Raw genomic sequence first — 20,404 nt, forward strand, 5'->3', positions numbered from 1 at the left:
TCGAAGCTACTGTGTAAACAATTTGCAAATGTAATCTGTGATTACACTGCCATCTGCTGGATGACTCACCTCATCACTGTTCCATCTGTTGGATACAGTGGGCCGCAGTCCTTTGACGCACACAACCTCCAGCATATCCTCATAAGACGGATCTGATGGGACCATCTCATAATATGGTAGCTGATAGTCTTCAACGATACCTGGGAAACAATCAATGGATGAGTTTATTAAAGGGATAGTTCAAAAATGAACATTTTGTCATGAATTACTCACTCATGTTGTTCCAAACCCGTAAGACCTTCGTTCATCTTCAGAACACAAATGAAGATTTTTTTGATGAAATCCAAGAGCTTTCTGACCCTGCACAGACAGCAACGCAACTACTACGTTCAAGGCCAAGAAAGGTAGTAAGGACATTGATAAAATAGTCCATGTGACATCAATTTTATGAAGCTATGAGATTAGTTTTTGCTCACAAAGAAAAGAAAAAGTGACTTTATTCAGTAACTTCTTTTGTGGTAGTAGCATTGCTGTCTATGCAGGGTCAGAAAGCTCTCGGATTTCATCAGTAATATTTTAATTTATGTTCTGAAGATGAACGAAGGTCTTACAGTTTTGGAATGAATGTATAAACAAATGTATAAAGCAAAATGAAAGAAAGATTTGCCAGAGAAATTGTCTTATGAATACCTCCAGTGACACAGCGTCTGGCCATTTCCCATATAACCAGTCCGTAGCTGTAGATGTCTGCCATAATGTAGGCCTGGAAGTGGTTCTTATTTAGAGTCTCATCCAGAACCTCTGGAGCCATATAGCGCCGGGTCCCCATACGTGTGCTTAGTGGGATGTCCACTTCATTTGTGTCACTGAGAAAAAAATACAAATAAATAAATAAAAAGTTACTTTGTCAAAATAACTAAACAAACCACTTGAAGAAAACCCTGGATTTTAAGACTTCTATAGCTTAATATAACATTTCAGTAAGAGACATCATTTATATGTAATAGAAAACCAATAAAAGACTTATTTTTTAAAAATCCATGTAGTGTTATACATATTTTGGACTATGGGGGGCGCCATTATTTGAATGACGTGAAACGGTGAAATTGGAATACACAACACGGAAAATTAAATATTGATACAATGCCACATTGTGCGGCTTTTGCTTGTAATTTTTAGTCAGATGGCAACATAAGAAAAAGTGATGTTAGTCTTACTGCTTTCCTAGTGATTAGACAAGGAGAAAAGAATGGGAAGATGCCTCTGAACCAATAAAACTTCCTAAAGACCTGCGTCTTTGTTCTCTCCACTTTAAGGCTTTTAGTAGACCACAGTTACCGAAAGAGCTTACAAATGGCAGAGACAAGAAACGCTAGATGCCATCCTGACAGGATGTAAACATGCCGGCGTTTGTCATGATGCCGCAGAGTATTCTAAACTAAGAGTTTCTCAGTGCTGGTTTGACTCGATATCAGGGGGCGTTTAGACTCCTTGTGGGGAAAAATAAATGGTACAGCATTTGGCTTAAGTCTATGCATCGCCACCTGTAAACTCTTTCAGTAGCTGTGGTCATCGTATCAGTATTTTATTACTGTTGTGCTGCAGTAAAATAGCAAAAGGTAGCAGCAGTAGCTTACAGAGTGCAACCATTTGACATCATCAAAATAATGCCGCCCCCCAAAAGTCCAAAATATGTATTAAACAATGTGGATTTTTAGAAACAATAATTTATATTAATCTATGCATGTGTTAATACCAGGGGTTTCGTTTAAAACAAGCATAAACGTGTGATGAAGCACCTGTTGAATTTCACAGCAAGCCCGAGGTCTGCAATGCAACAGGTGCCGTTTTTCTTTATGAGGATGTTCTTGCTTTTCAGGTCTCTGTGAGCGATGGCCGGCTTTCCCTGCGTGCCGTAGATCTCCGTGTGCAAGTGGCACAAGCCACAGGCTGCAGAGTAGGCCAGTTTGAGCAGGGCCTGTGTGTCCAGAGTGGTGAACTTCAAATAGTCATAGAGAGAGCCATTCTCATGGTAGTCTGTGATTAGGTACAGCTGCGTAGAGGCTCCAGTGCCATTTATGTCAGCAGCAATGAAGCCTTCAGACAGATCAGAGAGTTGCGTTACGTGAGAAAACGTGGAACTGATATACAATTACAAACACAAGAATGAGATTAATCATAAATGACATGGTGTACCTAGTATGTTCTCATGTCTCATGAGCACAGTTTGGTAGATCTCTGTCTCTCTGAACCAGCTGGCCTCCTCACGAGTGAAGAACACTTTCACTGCTACTTTCTCCCCCCTCCACCGGCCGAGCCACACCTCTCCATACCTGCCTTTTCCAATAAGACGCACTGTCTGGATCTGTTTCGCAATGGTGCGCTGTACCTGTAAAAATTAATAGGAACCTGGTGAAGAAATTTGCTCCTGCAGTGCTACAAAGATCCTACAGTTTGCATTTGTGATTACTCACCAGCAGGGGGAGCCCAGAGCCACTGCCTGAGGTTTGAGACTGGTTGATGAGATCTTTCAGAGATTCTCCTGCTGGGATAAAGGCCTCGTCCTGCTCCAGGTCTCTGTGGTAGCGCTGCCTCTCTGTCTGCCACTTATACCTGAGGACACAGTTAAAAACAAAATGTTTTTTACTGCTATACCTGACATCTGAAAGCTCTTTTCTCCTCCTCAGTTAAAAACAAAACAAAAAAATGACACTTTTTGAAAGATAGCTCAGTAAACAGACACTAAAAGGTTAATGTTATAAAGGCAAACTTTTCTATAGTTGTGTATCCAAGACAAGGTATTGGTAGTCTTGCCCCTACTTGCAGTAACAGAAGTGTTTCTCTTTTGACAACAACAGAACATGATGTGGGTGGCATGTGTTTTCAAAGGTGCTATGAAAAAACACAGCAAGCATTATGGTTACAGTTAACTGATGTGGAAAAAATGGGCACGTCACAAGCGCCTATTATATGTAAGAGCTTCAGTGTGTTTTCCTGCTTTACTGCGGTGATGATCTCACCTGTAATAACAGATGACAGTGACACAGATGAGGGTGCAGAAGCACACAGTCACTGAAATGAGGAAGGCCAGCCAGTGAGGGTCTGGTGGTTCTGTAAAGAGATCAAGTGAAAACACATGTCCATCATTAATGCATTACGTTAGCCAGGGCCAGATATTTACTTTAGCAAATGTAAATTTAAAAAAAAAATAATACAGAATCATTTTAAAAGCTGATTTTGTGCTCAAGAAACTTTACTAATTATGTTGAAAAATGTTGCTGTTAATTTATGTGACCCTGGACCACAAAACCAGTCATAAGGATCAATGTTTTTTTTAAAATTGATATTTATACATCATCTCGTTTCATTGATGTATGGTTTGTTAGGATAGGACAATATTTGGCCATGATACAACTATTTGAAAATCTGGAACTGGGTGCAAAAAAAAAAAAAAAAAAAAAAAAAATCTAAATATTGGTTAAATCGCTTTCAAAGTTGTCTAAGCTCTTAGAAATGCATATTACTAATCAAAAATTACGTTTTGATATATTTACGGTAGGAAATTTACAAAATATCTTCATGGAACATGATCTTAACATTATATAATTTAATAACTTAATCATTTATGGCATAAAAGAAAAATGTATCATTTTAACCCATACAATGTATTTTTTGGCTATTGCTACAAATATACCCATGCTACTTAAGACTGGTTTTGTGGTCCAGGGTCACATATTTGTTCATCATTTTCAAAAAGCATTTGTTAGTTAGTACTGAAGCATACCCGTGTCTCGAGGCGGTAGCTCTGGCTTTAGGTCTCGATTACAATAGTCAAACTGGCAGCATTCGATGGTTCGACGTGTCTGTGCAAACTGTGAATCCTGTAAATAACCAAATGAGTCAAACTTAGAAAATCTGCTATTTTATTAACATGTGAAAGCATAAAACACTTACAAGAAACAACACTCCTTACCTTGCACTGAAAGTGAGAGCCCTCATATTTCATACAGCCTGAGCTTAAGATCACGTCTCCATTTTCATCTTCTTCAATGATGGCGAAGCACTGCCCATTTGTCCTGTTATGTATTAAAGAAAAGCAATCTGCTTAATTTTTTTGGAATATATATAAATAAAGCACAAACATGTGCAATATCATTTAAAAGGTGCCATGGCCTATGACACTTACTCGCAGGTGCTGTTCTTGGCGTCATCAGGGCAGTGCCCTGAGCAGTGGCAGCTGAGGAAGCGGGCAGCATCTTCTGGTGCCACAGTAGAGTCGTCCCCGGGCCTTCTGTAGTCTGCCTTCACTCCAGTGCCCTGTAGCACGTGGTCGGGATTCTGACCTGCTGTAAGTGACAAGACAACAACAAATCAATGGCAGGCCTGGTGAGCAGAGACACAAAATAGCCAGTAGGTGTTAATAAACCCATGTCTATGCTTCCAGGAATTCATACACTACTGTTTAAAAGTTTGGGGTCAGGAAGATTTTTAAAAAGAAATTAATACTTTTATTCAGCATGGAGGCATTACATTGATCAAAAGAGACAGTAAAGACATTTACATTGTTAAAATTCAGTTTCTCTGACATTGATTAAATAATTCTGAAAAATTATAAAGGTGTGCACAAAAGTATTAGGAAGTGCAACCATTTTTCAACAGTTTTTTTTTTTCTTATATGATGATAATAAATGTTTCTTGAGGAGCAACTCGGCATAATAGAATGATTTCTAAAGTGTGTGACACTGAAGACTGGAGTAATAGCTGCTGAAATGTCAGCTTTGCCATAACAGGAATAAATCTACATTTTGAAATATATCAAAATAGAATTTTTTTTTTTAATTGTAATAGTTCACAATTTTTCTTTTTAAAAGAATTTTTGATCAAATAAATGCAGCCTTGGTGAGCAGAAGAGAATCTTTAAAAAAAAAAAAAATAATAATAATAATCTTACAGATGCCGAACTTTGAACAGTAGTTTACATCTATGACAAAACTAGCTTAAAAAGCTAGCAAGGTGCATTTTTTGGGGATTTTATGTCCTGGCTCTTCCAAGCTTTTCAAATGGCAGTAAATAGGTGTTGAGATTTTGAAAAAAATGTTGGAGGATTTCAATAAGCCAAGAGGAGACTGGTTTTCCTTTGCTGTAAACAAAAAACAGTATTTTTTGCAAGACTAACATTTTCCTACCGGAGCTTACACCTACGACCTGTTTATAAAGTTTCAAATATGGATATTTTTCTTACACAAACACATTGATTCACTTTAGAAGGCCTTTATTAACCCCCTGGAGCTGTGTGGAGCACTTTTTATGATAGATGGATACACTTTATTGGACTTCAAAATCTCAACACCCATTCACTGCTATTATAAAGCTTGGAAGAGCCAGAACATTTTTTAATATAACTCCGATTATATTCGTTTGAAAGAAGAAAGTCATATACACCCATAATGGCTTGAGGGTGAGTAAATCATGGGGTTATTTTCAGCAAAATATGTCTGTACAGCCACACTGCACGGACACACGCCCGTGAGTAAACAGATGACTTACATATAGACGTTTTTCCTGAACACGGAAGTAAGTCCGACTCTTAACTGAAAGAATGCTTTGCATTTCCGGTCTGCATTGTTTCTAGTCAAATTAGGGTATATTCCGAGCTAATAAACTAATGTTAAACCTATTAAAATGTTTTTAAAAAGCACATGGCTCCATAGCGCCATCACTTGGCAATGTCGCAATGACCGTCGTTTGTCAGTGCCTCACTTTAATGTGTGTAGATGACACAAAGCAGCCGACGTTAGCTACATTAAAAACAGATGGACGCTATTTGAATGAGTTCCTATGGAAACCGGAACAGAAAAGCATTCAATCTGACGTCAGAATTCGTAATGGCGGCGCTCATCGTTTACTCAGGAAAAAGGTCTATAGCATTATTTTTTCTTTCACCATGCAGCAAACATATAAAAAAATGGGGGAAGAAAGGAAAAAACCTTTTAAACCGTTAAACTGATAGTAATAATCGGTTAAAATTCTCACTGTCGGTTAATGGTTAAACGGTCAATATGAGCATCCCTACCAACTACCATGTATATCCCCCTGTATGCCCCTTTCCGTGTCACATCCTTGCAATGATTTATTTTCCTTTTTATTTGTATTTCAGTTCTATAAAGGCCTCTGAGACATGTCACTACTGATCTTACTGTCTTCTTATCGTGTCACAGTGCATGAGCATGTACTGCTGTAGCTCTCTGCTAAACATGACTCCACTGCAGACGTTCCAGTCCAGACCTGTCCGTAAAACAGCTAATCACTCACAAAGCAGCAGTTTGAGAGATTGGGCGGCAGGGCGACACAGCGCTCTCTTTATCAGCTGCATTCCATCCTCAGATCCCATTACTAGTCTGTCTTATACAGCCTCCCCGTGTGCTCCTGATCTTACAATTAGACTGGACTCTCCTCTTGGACTAATTCTATTAGGACTCAGAGATTAAATAGAGAGCTAGCCATGATAAAGAAGCTTCTGTTGCTCTTCGACGCACTGCATAATTCAATGGATCGCCTACAATGTACATATACTGAAAATGTGATTGACGAGTACATAAATCTCAATATAAACACGGTAGGAGCCTAATAAAATAGGCAGCCTGAAAGAAGTGCTACTAGAAATATGACAGGACACATATTTTTCCTAACATGTGTAAGCATATCACAGCAGTTTTTGCTTTGCAACTGTTGAATGTCCCACGGCAAAAGAAAACTTTAATACTTAGCTAAAATAATAAGTTATAATGGATTTTACCATGCTGTGGGTGCTTAAAGAGACAGTAAACCCCAAAAATAAAAATTGTTATCATTTTCTTAACATCGTGTTGTCCCAAACCTGTATAACCTAACTTTCTCCACTACAATATAAAAGAAAATATTTAAAAAAATACAAATACAACAAAAGTCAGTGGAGTCCAATATTTAGGGCCCTATAAATTTTATTTTAAATTTTATTTTTTTCCCCGATTTTTTCTGGATTCCATTTATTATTTTTTAATGGTTAAATCAAGAAATATCAATCAAAAACCTTGTAATTAACTGAAATCATGAAACATACACAATTTAATAGCAATTTATTAAAAGTTTAACAAAAAAATATTTTTTAAGGCTCTATGAATTTTTTTAAATTTTTTCTCAAATTCAGTTTCATTTTTAGCAAATTCTTTGTTTTCCATTAATTTTCTGGATTCCACCGAAATATCAAGTAAGGTGGACAGATGCTCACTAACCATGTTCCAGAAGTTAGAAACCCCCGGGCATTCCCAAATCATATGAAAAAATGTACCAAATTCACCTGTATTACAAAAAGTACAATATGGATCAGGTTTCAGCTTCATACAATATAATCTGCGCGGTGTCATGTAAGTCCTGTGGATAAAGTTGAAATGAATTTGTTGATGGTCCGGGTTCCTAGAAGCTTGAGATACCATAGACCAAACGTGATCCCACTCAAAGTCCGGGGAGAGGTTCGGAATATCAGTTCGCCAAGAGGCATCCAGTGCCAAAGGAGGAAATACTTCATCCAAAAAAACCCTGTATAACTTAGAAACTAAACCTCTCTTTCCTAGAGAACAACATAGTACTCTTAATAAAGGATGATCTTTCAGAGAGGCCGACCAAGGGACCCCATAAGTCTTCATGGCAGCCCTTAACTGTAAATAAAAGAAAAATGTAGAACTCTGCAGGTTGAATTGAGAGCAGAGTTCTTCAAAGCTAAGTAGGCCCTTGTCACCCATGATATCACCCAGTGAATGAATCCCCTTATCATACCAATGCCTGCACTGACCGAAATGAATAGGATTCTTCCTAACGAGCAGTTTGTGATTATTAAAGATAGGAGAGTAGGGATTCCAGTTAGAGAGGATGCCGCACGCTTTTTCCACCGTTCTCCAAACTGATATAACGTAAGATACTAGGGGACCAAAGCGTATTTTACATTTATTTGAAGGTATATTGGCGAATAAAACTTCATTCAGTTTGAGCGGAAGCACCAAGTTTCTCTCTAGAGAAAGCCAAGAAATATCCTCTTCAGCATCATACCAGCTCATCAAGGGACAAAGCGCAAAAGCCCAGTGATACAACTTAAAATTAGGAAGAGCAAGCCCGCCAGAGAGTTTATTTCTCTGTAAGATAGAAATTCTAAGGCATGGTTGTTTGCCGTTCCATACAAATTTGGTTATTAAGCTCTGCAATCTATCCCAGAAAAGACAAGGGGGAGCCAACGGGAGCATAGAACTCACAAAGTTAATGCGGGGGAGAACATTCATCCTAATAATTGAAATACGTGCTCTAAGAGAATTAGAGAGTGAAGACCAATTTTCCAGGTTAGACGAAATTTTTGAAAGAATATCATTATAGTTGTTCTTACTAATAAATTGCAGGGAATCTCCAATCGTGATGCCTAGATATTTAAACTGCTTAACCATAGGAATATCTACGGCTAGCGCCGTGCTCTTCAGTGCGCCGTTCAGAGGGAGAAGAGCTGATTTGTTCCAATTTATTCTATAACCCGAAATCTTACCGAAGCGGTCAAACTTATTCAAAATGTTGGGTAAGGATTGAGACGGGTTACCTAGATAGAGAAGAACATCATCAGCATATAATGAAATATGATGATTAGTTCCCTGTATTGAGATAGGGGCAATATTTTTATCAGTGCGGATTGACTGTGCTAATGGCTCTAACGATAGAGCAAAAAGAAAAGGACTTAGGGGACACCCTTGACGAGAACCTCTGGCTACTACAAACGGAGAAGAACAGGTTTTGCCTGTCAGCACCATGGCTGTGGGATTAGCGTACAAAACTTTAATCATGCGAATAAAATGAGGACCCAGAGCCATTGTCTCGAGAACAGACAACAGATACGACCACTCCAGACGATCAAAGGCCTTCATAGCGTCTAAGGAGAGAATAGCAGCAGGCGAAGCCAGCGAGGAAGAGCCATGAATTACGTGAAGTAACCGTCTAAAATTATCAGAAGCTAATCTAGATTTGATAAAACCTGTCTGGTCATTGTTAACTAGCTTAGATAAAAATGGTTGAAGTCTAAGAGCAAGCACTTTAGTGTAAATTTTTAAATCAGCATTAAGAATGGACAGAGGTCTATAGCTAGAGCAATCATTAGGGTCTTTATCCTTTTTAAGCAAATGTGAAATTACTGCAATTTTTATATCTCTCGAAAAGGAACCTCTTTCGACCGCAGATCGTATCATGTCAAATAACAGAGGGCCTAAACTGTCCCAAAAGGTTACATAGAGCTCTGGGGGAATTCCATCCAAACCCAGAGGATTTGCCTATACACATAGCCGAGACCGCCTCCTTGAGCTCATCAACTGTAATAGGGTTATCTAAATTTGCAGAATCTACTTCAGACAGTTTAGGAAGCTGAAGATCTTCTAAAAAGCTATCATAAGCCGTCTGATGCGATACTTCTGAGCTATATAACTCAGCGTAAAAATCGCGAAAGGTGGCATTAACCTGCTCTCGTCAATGCGTTTAATGATGTTGTCGACTTTCGCATTTAGACCAGATTCCAGCTTGGCTAAAGAATCATCCAGCATCTTTTGAGTGCGCCGACCTTCCTGCGAAACAATGTCCGAGATATGTTTGAACAAGGCTTCCTGCGTAAATCCAGGTGGCAAGCCTTCATGGCTAGCCATGGGATCGCAGCTAGCGCTAACATCCGAAATATCCTCGATAAAGCCCCAAGGATTGTCCGTCTTGCTCTGTTTAGAGGGCTTGGGCATGGTTGATTAACTGAAATGAGTTTAGGTGCTATTTTCGAATAAAGATGGTCGAGCGTGGGTGAAGTAATCGTAACATGAGACGGGAGAGGTAAAAATTTGCGACCGCTCACTCCGCCATCTTAACCGGCCGATCCCAGTATGTGTGTAGTTAACGAAACCATTCATTAACACAGAGACACAGAACATACAGGATTTATATTTAAATTGTATTTTTGCGGCTTAATATTCACAAACGCGTTAAGTGTACTAACCCAGTATTGATTTATTCATCTAAAATTCAGCAAATTCCATGACATTTCGTGTTATACAGTAAATCACATTGTTATGACTGGATTTCATGATTCCATCCACGTTTTTCACACTGCGGAAATCATAAGGCCCTAAATGTTGTTTTTGAATTGGAACGGCATGAGGGTGATTAAATATAAAATAATTTTGGGTGAAATATTCCTTTAACCCTCCACAAACCATATTATATAATGAGGTTCATGAGATAAATTGTTATAGTCATTACTGTTGTTTATATAACAACTAAATTTGTTTGAATGATATTGACATTTTAAAAAATCTGGATGATGTGGAAATAGAAAATTGTGGTGGCCTCCAACAGCATTATAAGAGTCGGCAAGCAACATTAACATTAACAAAACTGTCGATCACAACACAAACAAGACTGCTGTAGAAACAGCCTGAGAAAACAAAGCTGATGGAGGCAGTGCAGTTAAATGTCCAGATAAAGTTTGTGAGACGCTGCCTTTGATACGCTCTGTCTATCAGAACGATTGTAGACCGCAAACTAAATGACGCACTCAGCCTCTCAAGTGCTCTCGTTCAGGGTGCGGACAGACTCCATATCTTTCTTACTTAAGTGGATCAAACACACCGTCTAATGTTACTTTACTAAACTATAAAAATCAACTCTTTAAGAGAATTACTCTGTCTAGACTTAATCCCATTCAACTGCTCGCAAGGGATTTCAATGAGGTCATTTCAGTAATTGAGCTACTCATAAAGCAAATCTAAGAGGTTGTGTGGCCTTGAGCCCAGGCTAAGGGAGACAGTCTCCCTTATGACAGCAGATCCTGATGTAAAGGGCCAGGACGGAAATTTCGCGTTAGTAGAAGGCTGGACGAGGAACCCAGGGGATCCTCTCCATCACTCTTTACTCCTCTTCTTCATTCTCTACACCCAGTGACATTACATCCGACAGTACATCCTTGAAGAATCTGATTTGTACTGTAACTGTACAAAAATCTATGGGAGTGGCAGAATGTATAACAATGTTAGGATTTCAAAACTCTCATGGCCTTCAAAATGAAGCAGTCGTTCTGACGGGGCAAAGGATCTCTGCCCACTGCTGGCCTGTGACTGGTTGTGGGTGATGATTGATGTGTTAGAGGGACCCATTAGAGCCTCCACATTCACATGTGTGCTTAATTTTGCCGCCAGTTACAGTGGAGTCTGAGGTCTGGCAGATCATCCCCCCATAATGAGACTCTCTAGCAGATACACACCATTACCCTCTCTCTCACAAGGAAAAAAGAGAGCAAAAGAAGAAAATCAAAAATAGATTTCAGTCTACAGCAAATCTAAATTACACTGCTTCCCTTTATAGCTATGCTTTGTTTCATTGACTATATCCCACTTCACATTATTTTGTTATGTTTAATCCTCACACATGCTACTTTAAAGAGAATTGTGAATTAAATATAGCTGAATTATGTCAGGAATAAACTGTCTGTGTGACTTCTGGGGTATTTTGCACATATTTCATTCAATCACTTCAACAAATTAAATGCCTGTCTGCATTTGAAACACGCTTTCATCTCCCCTAGGAGGAGTGCTAACCTCATCCACTATTCAATCCAGGTAGAAGTCTACAATTGCCTGGGAAAAAAGCACTTTGGCGACTGAAAGCCCTCAATTGCCTTCACAGTGCAATGTCACCTCTCTGTTTCTTGAAGATTATGTTTCAGAGGTGCAGACACCTGCCTGAAATTACATCTCAGGGGTGCATCTGATGAGCAAGGTAAAAAAGATGTACTATAGAGGTATTTAACTAGCCTTACACAACTCTAACACTGAGAGAAACAACAGCGCTTTGAGAAGTCAAATGTCCTCGCCTTCACGCTGCATCTCTGGTTTCAACCATCTCCTACTTTTCTGCTGCATCTGTACAAAAATACACCGACAAGGACATTAGACTGATGTTTGATATAATATGAACTCTAAAGGAAAACTGAGCTGTTTGAAAATCTGACTACTGGGCATGTTACAAGACGAATTCCCTTTCTCTCAACTTATTTATCAGAATCAAATACAAGACTTCACTGAAAAAGCCTTTAAAATATAAAGTTAATTTGCAGCGGCATGTGCTAATTCTAAGTGTGGACTAAATAATACATACACAAACAACAACAAAAAAAAACCTTAATTTGTTCATTTAAAAATATAGGTGAGTTAAAAAAAAAAAAGTGTCCCACTTTATATTATGTGGACTTAACTACAGATGAGGTCAAAAGTTTACATACACCTTGCAGAATCTGCTAAATGTTAATTATTTTAGGAATCATACAAATGCATGTTATTTGTTTATTTAGTTTTGACCTGAATATTGAAGATATTTCACATAAAAGACATTTACATATAGTCCACAAGAGAAAAAAAATAGGTGAATGTACGTCGAAGCATAATAGGACCCCTTTAAGTTTACCCTGATCTTTAAATTCAAAAAGTTTTCACCCCCGGCTCTTAATGCATTGTGCATGCAAAACTATTATTTTTTTCTTGTTATCTTATTCAGGTCAGTACTATATAAAAAAAAAAATAACATGCATTTTGTATGATCCCTCTTATTTTGGTAAAATAATTACAACTTTTGACCTCAACTGTATGTACTTAAAATAAGTACACTGTACATAGTGTTCATATTGTATTGCAAAACACTTTTGCTGTTCTTAAGGTGAGATACGGGTAAGATTAAGGCGCAGGTTTGGTGGTATGGGTAGGTTTAAGGGTGGGTTAACGTGTAAAGGATGGGTCAACAGTGTAATTATAAGTGTAATTACAGAAATTAATTGTAAAATTTAAAAAAAAAAAACATGTAAACAATAAGTACATTGTACAAAATTAAATTTAAGTACACAGTAGTTAAGGTCACCTATTATTAAGTGGGGGCAAAAAAAATGTAATGAAACAACAAAAAAGATAAACTACTCAAGTTCTATAGTCAGTGTGGAACAGAAAGCAAGCCTCTTGCAATATCTAAAATCTACTAAACAGGGGCTTAAATCTGAAGATCAACAGCACAGAAAGGCCCAAACATTTCCGGAGAACACAGTGTTTGGAATAGTTCTTACCAACTAGCAATTGTGAAGTGCCATAGAGGAAATGGTTAATGTGCTAAAAAAGGAAGAGAGAGCGGCAACAATCACTTCAACAGCTTCCTTTAGTGGGGGGCCTCTGAAAGGCGCATGGTTCAGGAGTGAGTCACGACGGGAAAGATGTCTTTTGAACTCGCTGGCATGAGTAAACACACCTCAGAGATATCAGAGGGTGTTCTAACCCCGAGCACAAAGTATTGTTTTACATAGAAGTTCAGAGTTAAAGTATGTTAACATAAACAATGTGAGCTAAAACAAAGCAGTAGGCTTTTCAACTCAAACTCTTTTTTTTCTGCATACTGTAACTGCTTTCCTAGCAAAAGGCTGGTGCTGTTTGTCTTCACAGCTCATTTACTGTCCATGGGCAACCATCAGTTTAGTTTGTCTTAGGGAGGGCGTTTTTATTAAACAAAGGTATCAGCTTTCTTTGACATCAGTAAACATCACGTTATTAAGCATATGGAAACGTTCAGACGGGCACATATGATTCCTGCCCTGCTGTACTGCAATCACATCAAAGCCCCCCAAAAAAACAAATATGCAAGAGAAAGCAAAACTCAAAACAACAAGTGTTTCACCTTCAAGAAAACAGAACGGATAAAGGCATTTCCCTAAACCAACTTTAATCACAAAAAAATCTGTACCTCATTGTGTTCAAATGAAAATATAACCACTAATTTAAAACATTACATTGCATTTTTTAATCAAATTAAATGCTTCAATGTAGAGCTTCACAGCATGAAACAAAACACTGCATTCCTATTTTTTTTTTATTAAATAAGATTCTGTCTGTGGAATTAAATTACCTGTGGCAAGAGACTATGTTTGAATCACAGCCATTCTATGTGATAAATTCAATAACTATGTTACTACATATCTAGAGCTATCACTAACGATTACTTTGATAATCGAGTATTCTGACAATTAATCGAGTAATTGGATAATTATAATTGATGTTTGTGGTAATAAAAATCTAATCCTTGTTTAATATTGACTTAACAACATTTAATTCAAATTTCCACTTAATCTTTAATAGCGGCCATTTCAAATGCTACAGCCACTGTCATTTCTTGAATATGTGGACATAAAAACATGTCAACTCAGAGAGAGGGTTTGAGGTTTTATTTTGAAATCGCGATGAAGAATTATTTATTTGTATACACTGATATATTCTCATGTGTTTCTGTAGGTTTATAAACAAACTACCTTACAAGTCTGGTGAAATGGCGCATGTTGCGTTCCCAGGTGATGGTTATAATAAACCCAAACTTACAGCAACATGCCGAGATGGAGTTTGAGACTTTTAACACATGTAAATAATAACAGTTTGTGTGGAGCAACATTTACTGTAAACAGAGCCGCTCTGAGAAGCACGTGCGTATCCTACACTCAAGTAAATAAAGCGCATTAATTACACCTGCATTGCACATATTTATTTAATTGAATCATACTGTTTGCTAATTCACAATCGCATTATACTTATTATGATTTTTAAATGGGTTTAATATATCATGCAGCCTTAGAAAATGGTCTAAAAATGCGTTTCATGGATTCTCGTCTGTGAAATGCATTTTGCCAGTAACTGGACAGACAAATTGCAGTTGAGGATTTTTTAAAAATAGAGTACTCTAATTGAACCGAGCAATCATGACAGCACTATACACAACAGTAATATATTTCTTGATTTCTTCACTTAAACATCTTTAAATGTTGAGCATTCAGTATGAAAAGAGTCTGTGTGCATTTGATGAGCACTTGATAAACTCCGCAATCAGAATCAAATCTTGAAATGCTTGTGAGGTGAGCTCTCACAGTAGCTCTTGAGAGCACATTCATGTGGAGTGCTCACATATAGCAAGCTGCATAAAGCAGTTGCAAATAGGCTAGATAAACTTGTATCACATTGTATGAATACAACCTGTATGTTTGAGCTTGGTTGATGTAAAGAGTATGAATATAAGCTGAAGCTACTGTAAGTGTACACAGAAGGCAGGGACACAGGTGTGAATAACAAGACGCTTACCTCCAGCGCAGAGCCTCAGAAGCAGGCAGACTCCGGCCAAAACCACAGTGGCATACATTGTCATCGTCAAACAGCCTTGTTGTAACCTTTGGGGTGAGGATGAGACCAGCGATGAAGGCTGCTTATGCTGCTGAAGTCCCGGTGAACGCTAACGCACAGGTGAAGCAATTTAAAAATATAGCTGAAGAGATGCAGAGAATGAGAGGAAGAGCTGGGGGATGATGATGATGATGGCACTAGAAACTCAGAGATCCCTCCTTACGGGGTCCATGGCACTGAAATAATAAAAGAAACAAAATGTGATGAAAAGATCATTTATATCTACAAACACATAGAAGTTCAAAAATTGCTATCATCAACAGCTTAACAATCCCTTAATGTTATAAGGAAAAACAGACTTGATTCAGCAGTGCTGTAATTTTTCTTGGTAGCACTGAACATCACTGCCCCCTTGTTTTTTCTGGGCTTGACCCCTCAACCCGTCAGGCCGGCGCTACTCTTGAATGCTGAAACATGCCCAAATAATTTGATGAAGGATGTTCCCCAATTACCCCGTTGGCCCCTTCCAGCGTTAATAACGTGATGTGTCTGTTCCCTTGTAGGCCTGTGCGTCTCACTGCAATTAGTGGCCCTGAGCAAAGTCTGTCCTGAGGGGGGGACAAATTAGTGGCGGAGTGGGCCGGTGTCTGTCACTTCTGATTTGCCCAAGGGGGACAAAGAGCCCCGACCTGTGCCCCACTTTCACACATCCCTGACCGGATAACAAGGGGAACAAAGCTAGCCTCCGCTAAAGCAAGGGGACAAGATAGCTGTGTAGGCACCTACACACAGAGACAAGAAGCTGCTAGGTTAAGAGGTACATAAGCAGCAGGATGAAGCATGACCTGCTGGCAAGAAGATGCCTTAAAACCTATAGGTGGCATCACGTTCAAACACTTCAGAAATTAATGGCATAAAGAGTTATGTTTAGGGATGCACCGAATATTCACCGAAACAACACGGCCGAAACAATATGTTGACGCAAACAGAAACCGCAGCCTGCACGTGCTTGTTTGAAACAACATGTTTGCGGTGTGGATGTATTTCAGTATATCTGAGAAAGACCCACGGATAGCGATTTGCAAAACTTGTAATGCCGAAATTTCAAGAGGGGGTGTGTCTGCAGTCGTGCGTGCAGCCCGTGATGAGAGCAGAGACCGGCACATTGCACGCAGACAGATGTAGCTTTCAGTGAGTGAAAAACAATGGCTTTATGTTGGTGTTACGTCGCAATATTTTAAAGATATGCCTTTTCTATATACTGTATTTTTATAAATATTTATGTTTTAAACCATGGAGGTGAGCCAATGGATATCACGCAAGCAAAGTGAAAACTGCGCAATATGTTAAAATGAAAGTAAAAACTGACAGTGCTTTCAGCATCTGACGTGCATTCTCTCAGAGACAATGAGAGATGATTACACTTAATATCCTTATATTAATTTAGTCCCCTAATATTTTTCTTGTGCCCCGAACATGGTGGGAAAAAACCCCAAAAAGAAACGTATTTTGTGTAAGGTTTGTTTTTGAAAGTCGGTTCTTGAAATAAAGCTCTTAATTTTCATTGATGACTGCAGTGTTATTAGGGGTTAAGAACGTCTTAATTATGTTTCCGGTGGTCTTAAATGTGGGGACTGAAAGACAAGAATTGCGATGAAACTTCAAAAGGCTATTCATTGAATAAATATGAGCGCTGCACCTTTCAAAGTCATTTGCTGCACTGCTTTGTGTACCATTCTGATAGCGCCTCCTGCTGGAAGAGAAACGCGTAGAGCTGAAAATGTGAACTGATGGATCCACAAGATAATGTGTTATAAAAATGTAAACAATTAAACAATTTAAACAAAGGCAGTAAAATATATGTATATGTTATTTAAGTAATATAATACTTGATTGTTAATTATTGTTTAAATTAATATAATTGATTTATTCTTTGAAACTTTAATATTAATTTATGCAATTGCAATGCCTTGATTTTAGTAAGATTAGTACACAGTCATAGCCATAAATGCAATGGTACTAATAACTGGCATAATTCTTTCGGTGTTTCGGTTTTCGGCCTTGGTTTCCTCTTTTTCGGTTTCGGCCAAGAATTTTAATTTTGGTGCATCCCTAGTTATGTTAAAAATAGGGATGCACAGGTTGACCGGCCATAAATTGAAACCTGCCGGTTTTTGCATCTAACGCGCGATCGGTTTCCGTTTTTATCCCGGCCGTTTTTTTCCCGGAAGTGTGTACGCGGGCCGCGGCATTCGATTCATTCAGAAACATGTCACTTGTGTGGAGGTTTTTCGAAATCTGTGAGCAGGACGTGAAGATTGCAATCTGCAATGTCTGCAAAGGACAGCCGCTTTCCTGTGCTCGCTGAAGTTGTGCGAGCGTACCTGTCCTCGCCCTGCACAAGCGCGGACAGCGAACGTTTGTTCAGCTCAGCTTCTCACGTGACAGATGAAAAAAGAAACAGACTCAAAAGCTGAGATGCTTCTTTTTGTAAAAAAAAAAAAAAAAACAAGCAGCCAAAAAAAAAGTCTGTTCTGTTAAGAATGATTATTATTATTTCACATTAAAATGCCTGTTGGCTTACTGTTTTACTTTACTAAAAGCATGTTTTACTTATTAAACTGTATTTAATTTAATAGTTTTTTTATTTATTTAATTTCAGATGTCAGATGCTATTGATTCAATAGCCAAAGCCAGTTTGGCCTGTTAAATACTAAATAAACATGTTGTTTACTTGCATAACTTCTTGTTTTTGAAAAAAATCAGAAATCGGTATCGGAATCAGCCAGCTTGCTGGTAAAAAATCTGCATCGGAATCGGCCATGAAAAATCATGATCGGTGCATCCCTAGTTAAAAAGATAGTTCACCCAAAAATGAAAACGCAAATGAAAAATTAATTACTCACCCATTACTCAATTACTTAAACCCATAAGACATTTGTTCATCTTCGAAACAAGATATTTCTGATGGCAAAATAGTCTTATGTGGTGCTGCTGACGCAGATGCCAGCATTCTGATGTAGAACATGAATGCGCTGCGACTTGTTTACAAGCTAAGGAATGTATACGCAAGCATTATGGTACTCTAGTGAACACATGGCGAAGACTGACACAGAAGTGAAGAAATTGAACGTTTTTTTTTTCCCCTTTGAACACAAAAAGTATTCTCATAGCTTCATAAAATTATGGTTAAACCACTGTTACATGGACTATTTTAATGATGTCTTTACTAGGGGTGGACGATATGACCTAAAATTATTATCACGGTATTTTTCATCTTTTGAACGGTGACGGTATAATATCACGGTATTACTTTTTTTGGTACATTTTGGGAGGAGTAGCCTGTCCTGTCCCTTTAGTATGTGAATAAAGTTAATATTTTTATAACATAATAAGTAAATGGTAGGTATCCTTATCAAAAAGAGACATGGGAGAGTATGCATTCTTAACATATTTATTTTGCAAAAAACCTAAAGATCTTACTTAACAGTGTACAACAAAACAAAAATTATTTTTTATTGAAATTTAATTTCTGCAATATTTAAAACCTTTAAATAACTGGGGGCAATCAACCCATGGCAACAGTTTAAAAGTAGACCAATTCTGTGGGGAAAAACGCGGACTTGGCAACCCTGCATCCAACACCAGCTGCTGGAGTTAATGTCATTGCACACATGAGTACGAAATTTTCGTCCGAGATTTTTGCACGTTAAAAAAAAAAATACAGGTTATGTTAATCGAGTTTACACACTGCCTCTGAAACTTTCGTCCGTCATAAAAAAAAAAAAAAAAATCGGATTGTGATTGATTTTCTGCATTTTCGCATCCATAATAAGCATTTTGATAAGGATGGCGAATATGAGAAAACTAAAAAAAAAAACGCATACGAAAATCGGACTCTGTGTACAATGACCTTTAGATTTGACTGATCACGGGTCGAAAGTAAAGAGAGATTACAAACATAGACTGGAGGATTTGCTGCAATCTTGTACTCACTGACAAATATCTATTAACGTTATAAGATGTGCTGATCCCTTTACACAGAGTGTGCGTTATTGCAAAATCGAAAGTAAAAGTAAACAGGCCGGTCGCGTTCGCCTCGCGCCCGCTCACTTTGTGATGCGCTGTGTAAATCCTTCGGCCGGCAGCCAGGAAAAGTCCCGGTCGTCCAGATTGCCACTCCGCCCCTGGTATAGGCTACAGGCCCGACCTTTCTTCACTTTGTTTCACCAGTTGTTTAATGGCCACTCCCCTTTTACCTACCACCTGCAAAGCTGATACGAAAATGTTTTACTTTTTTATTTACAACAAGATATATAGTATAAGGACAGGTATTCAGACCACAACTGAACATTTGAAGAAAATGTAATGCCTTATTATTTAGAATTAGCTATTATTGATGTAAATGCAGCCGTTCAAGGCACATAATTGATTTATAACGGTATTGACGGTATTAGAAAATCCATGTCGTGGCGCAATGTCACACCGGTGCTGACTATGACACCGGTGTACCGCCCACCCCTAGTCTTTACTACCATTCTGGGTCTTGAACGTGATAGTTGCGTTGCTGTCTCTGCAGGGTCAGAAAGATTTTATCATAAATACCGAAGATAAACGAACATCTTGCGAGTTTGGAACAGCATGAGAGTGAGTAATTAATGACAATTTTCATTTTTGGGTGAAGTGACAATTTATATTAGTGTACATATGGTGAGGATACCATATTACACAAGCACACAAACTCCTATCAAAGAATATGCGGAACAGAGCAGTTTCTCTCTTGCATCAGGAATGAAATATGGAAGAGAGCCAACATAGTACAGGAGGATGTTTAGAGGTGTCAGTCACTAGTTTTGAAAAAGACCCAGTCTTCAGAGTCACGTGATCCTTCAGAAATCATTGTCATATTCTGATTTGGTGCTAAAGAAACATTTCTTACTATTATCCATGTGGAAAACAGTTGTGCTGCGTAACACTTTTATCGCAACTGTGAACGTTCAAAAGAACATCATAAGAAAATGAAAGCAGTAACATTCTGCAAGTAAAATCAACCTTTATTCAGATGTTTCTTATACATGAACGGCTAAGCAAGTTAAGTCAAGTCCTGACTTGATGAAGACAAAACTTGAATCTACACACACACACACAAAGTGTGGAGAAAAGGACACCCC

At 38.2% G+C, this 20,404-nt stretch overlaps 1 protein-coding gene across 1 annotated transcript in view; it reads right to left on the reverse strand.

Moving 5' to 3' along the window:
* Positions 1–20,404, reverse strand: part of bmpr1aa (bone morphogenetic protein receptor, type IAa) — a 33,864-nt gene that overhangs the window by 2,505 nt on the left and 10,955 nt on the right. Inside the window, exons 3-12 of the mRNA XM_073834005.1 lie at positions 15,195–15,469; positions 4,187–4,346; positions 3,974–4,076; positions 3,785–3,881; positions 3,021–3,111; positions 2,475–2,613; positions 2,197–2,389; positions 1,800–2,097; positions 691–866; positions 70–200 (exon numbers count right to left, since the gene is read on the reverse strand). Coding sequence (XP_073690106.1) covers positions 70–200; positions 691–866; positions 1,800–2,097; positions 2,197–2,389; positions 2,475–2,613; positions 3,021–3,111; positions 3,785–3,881; positions 3,974–4,076; positions 4,187–4,346; positions 15,195–15,258 — 1,452 coding nt within the window. The 5' untranslated portion in view covers positions 15,259–15,469. The remainder of the gene's footprint in view (positions 1–69; positions 201–690; positions 867–1,799; positions 2,098–2,196; positions 2,390–2,474; positions 2,614–3,020; positions 3,112–3,784; positions 3,882–3,973; positions 4,077–4,186; positions 4,347–15,194; positions 15,470–20,404) is intronic.

The sequence above is a fragment of the Garra rufa genome, chromosome 2 (assembly GCF_049309525.1).
Source record: "Garra rufa chromosome 2, GarRuf1.0, whole genome shotgun sequence".
Lineage (NCBI taxonomy): Eukaryota > Metazoa > Chordata > Actinopteri > Cypriniformes > Cyprinidae > Garra > Garra rufa.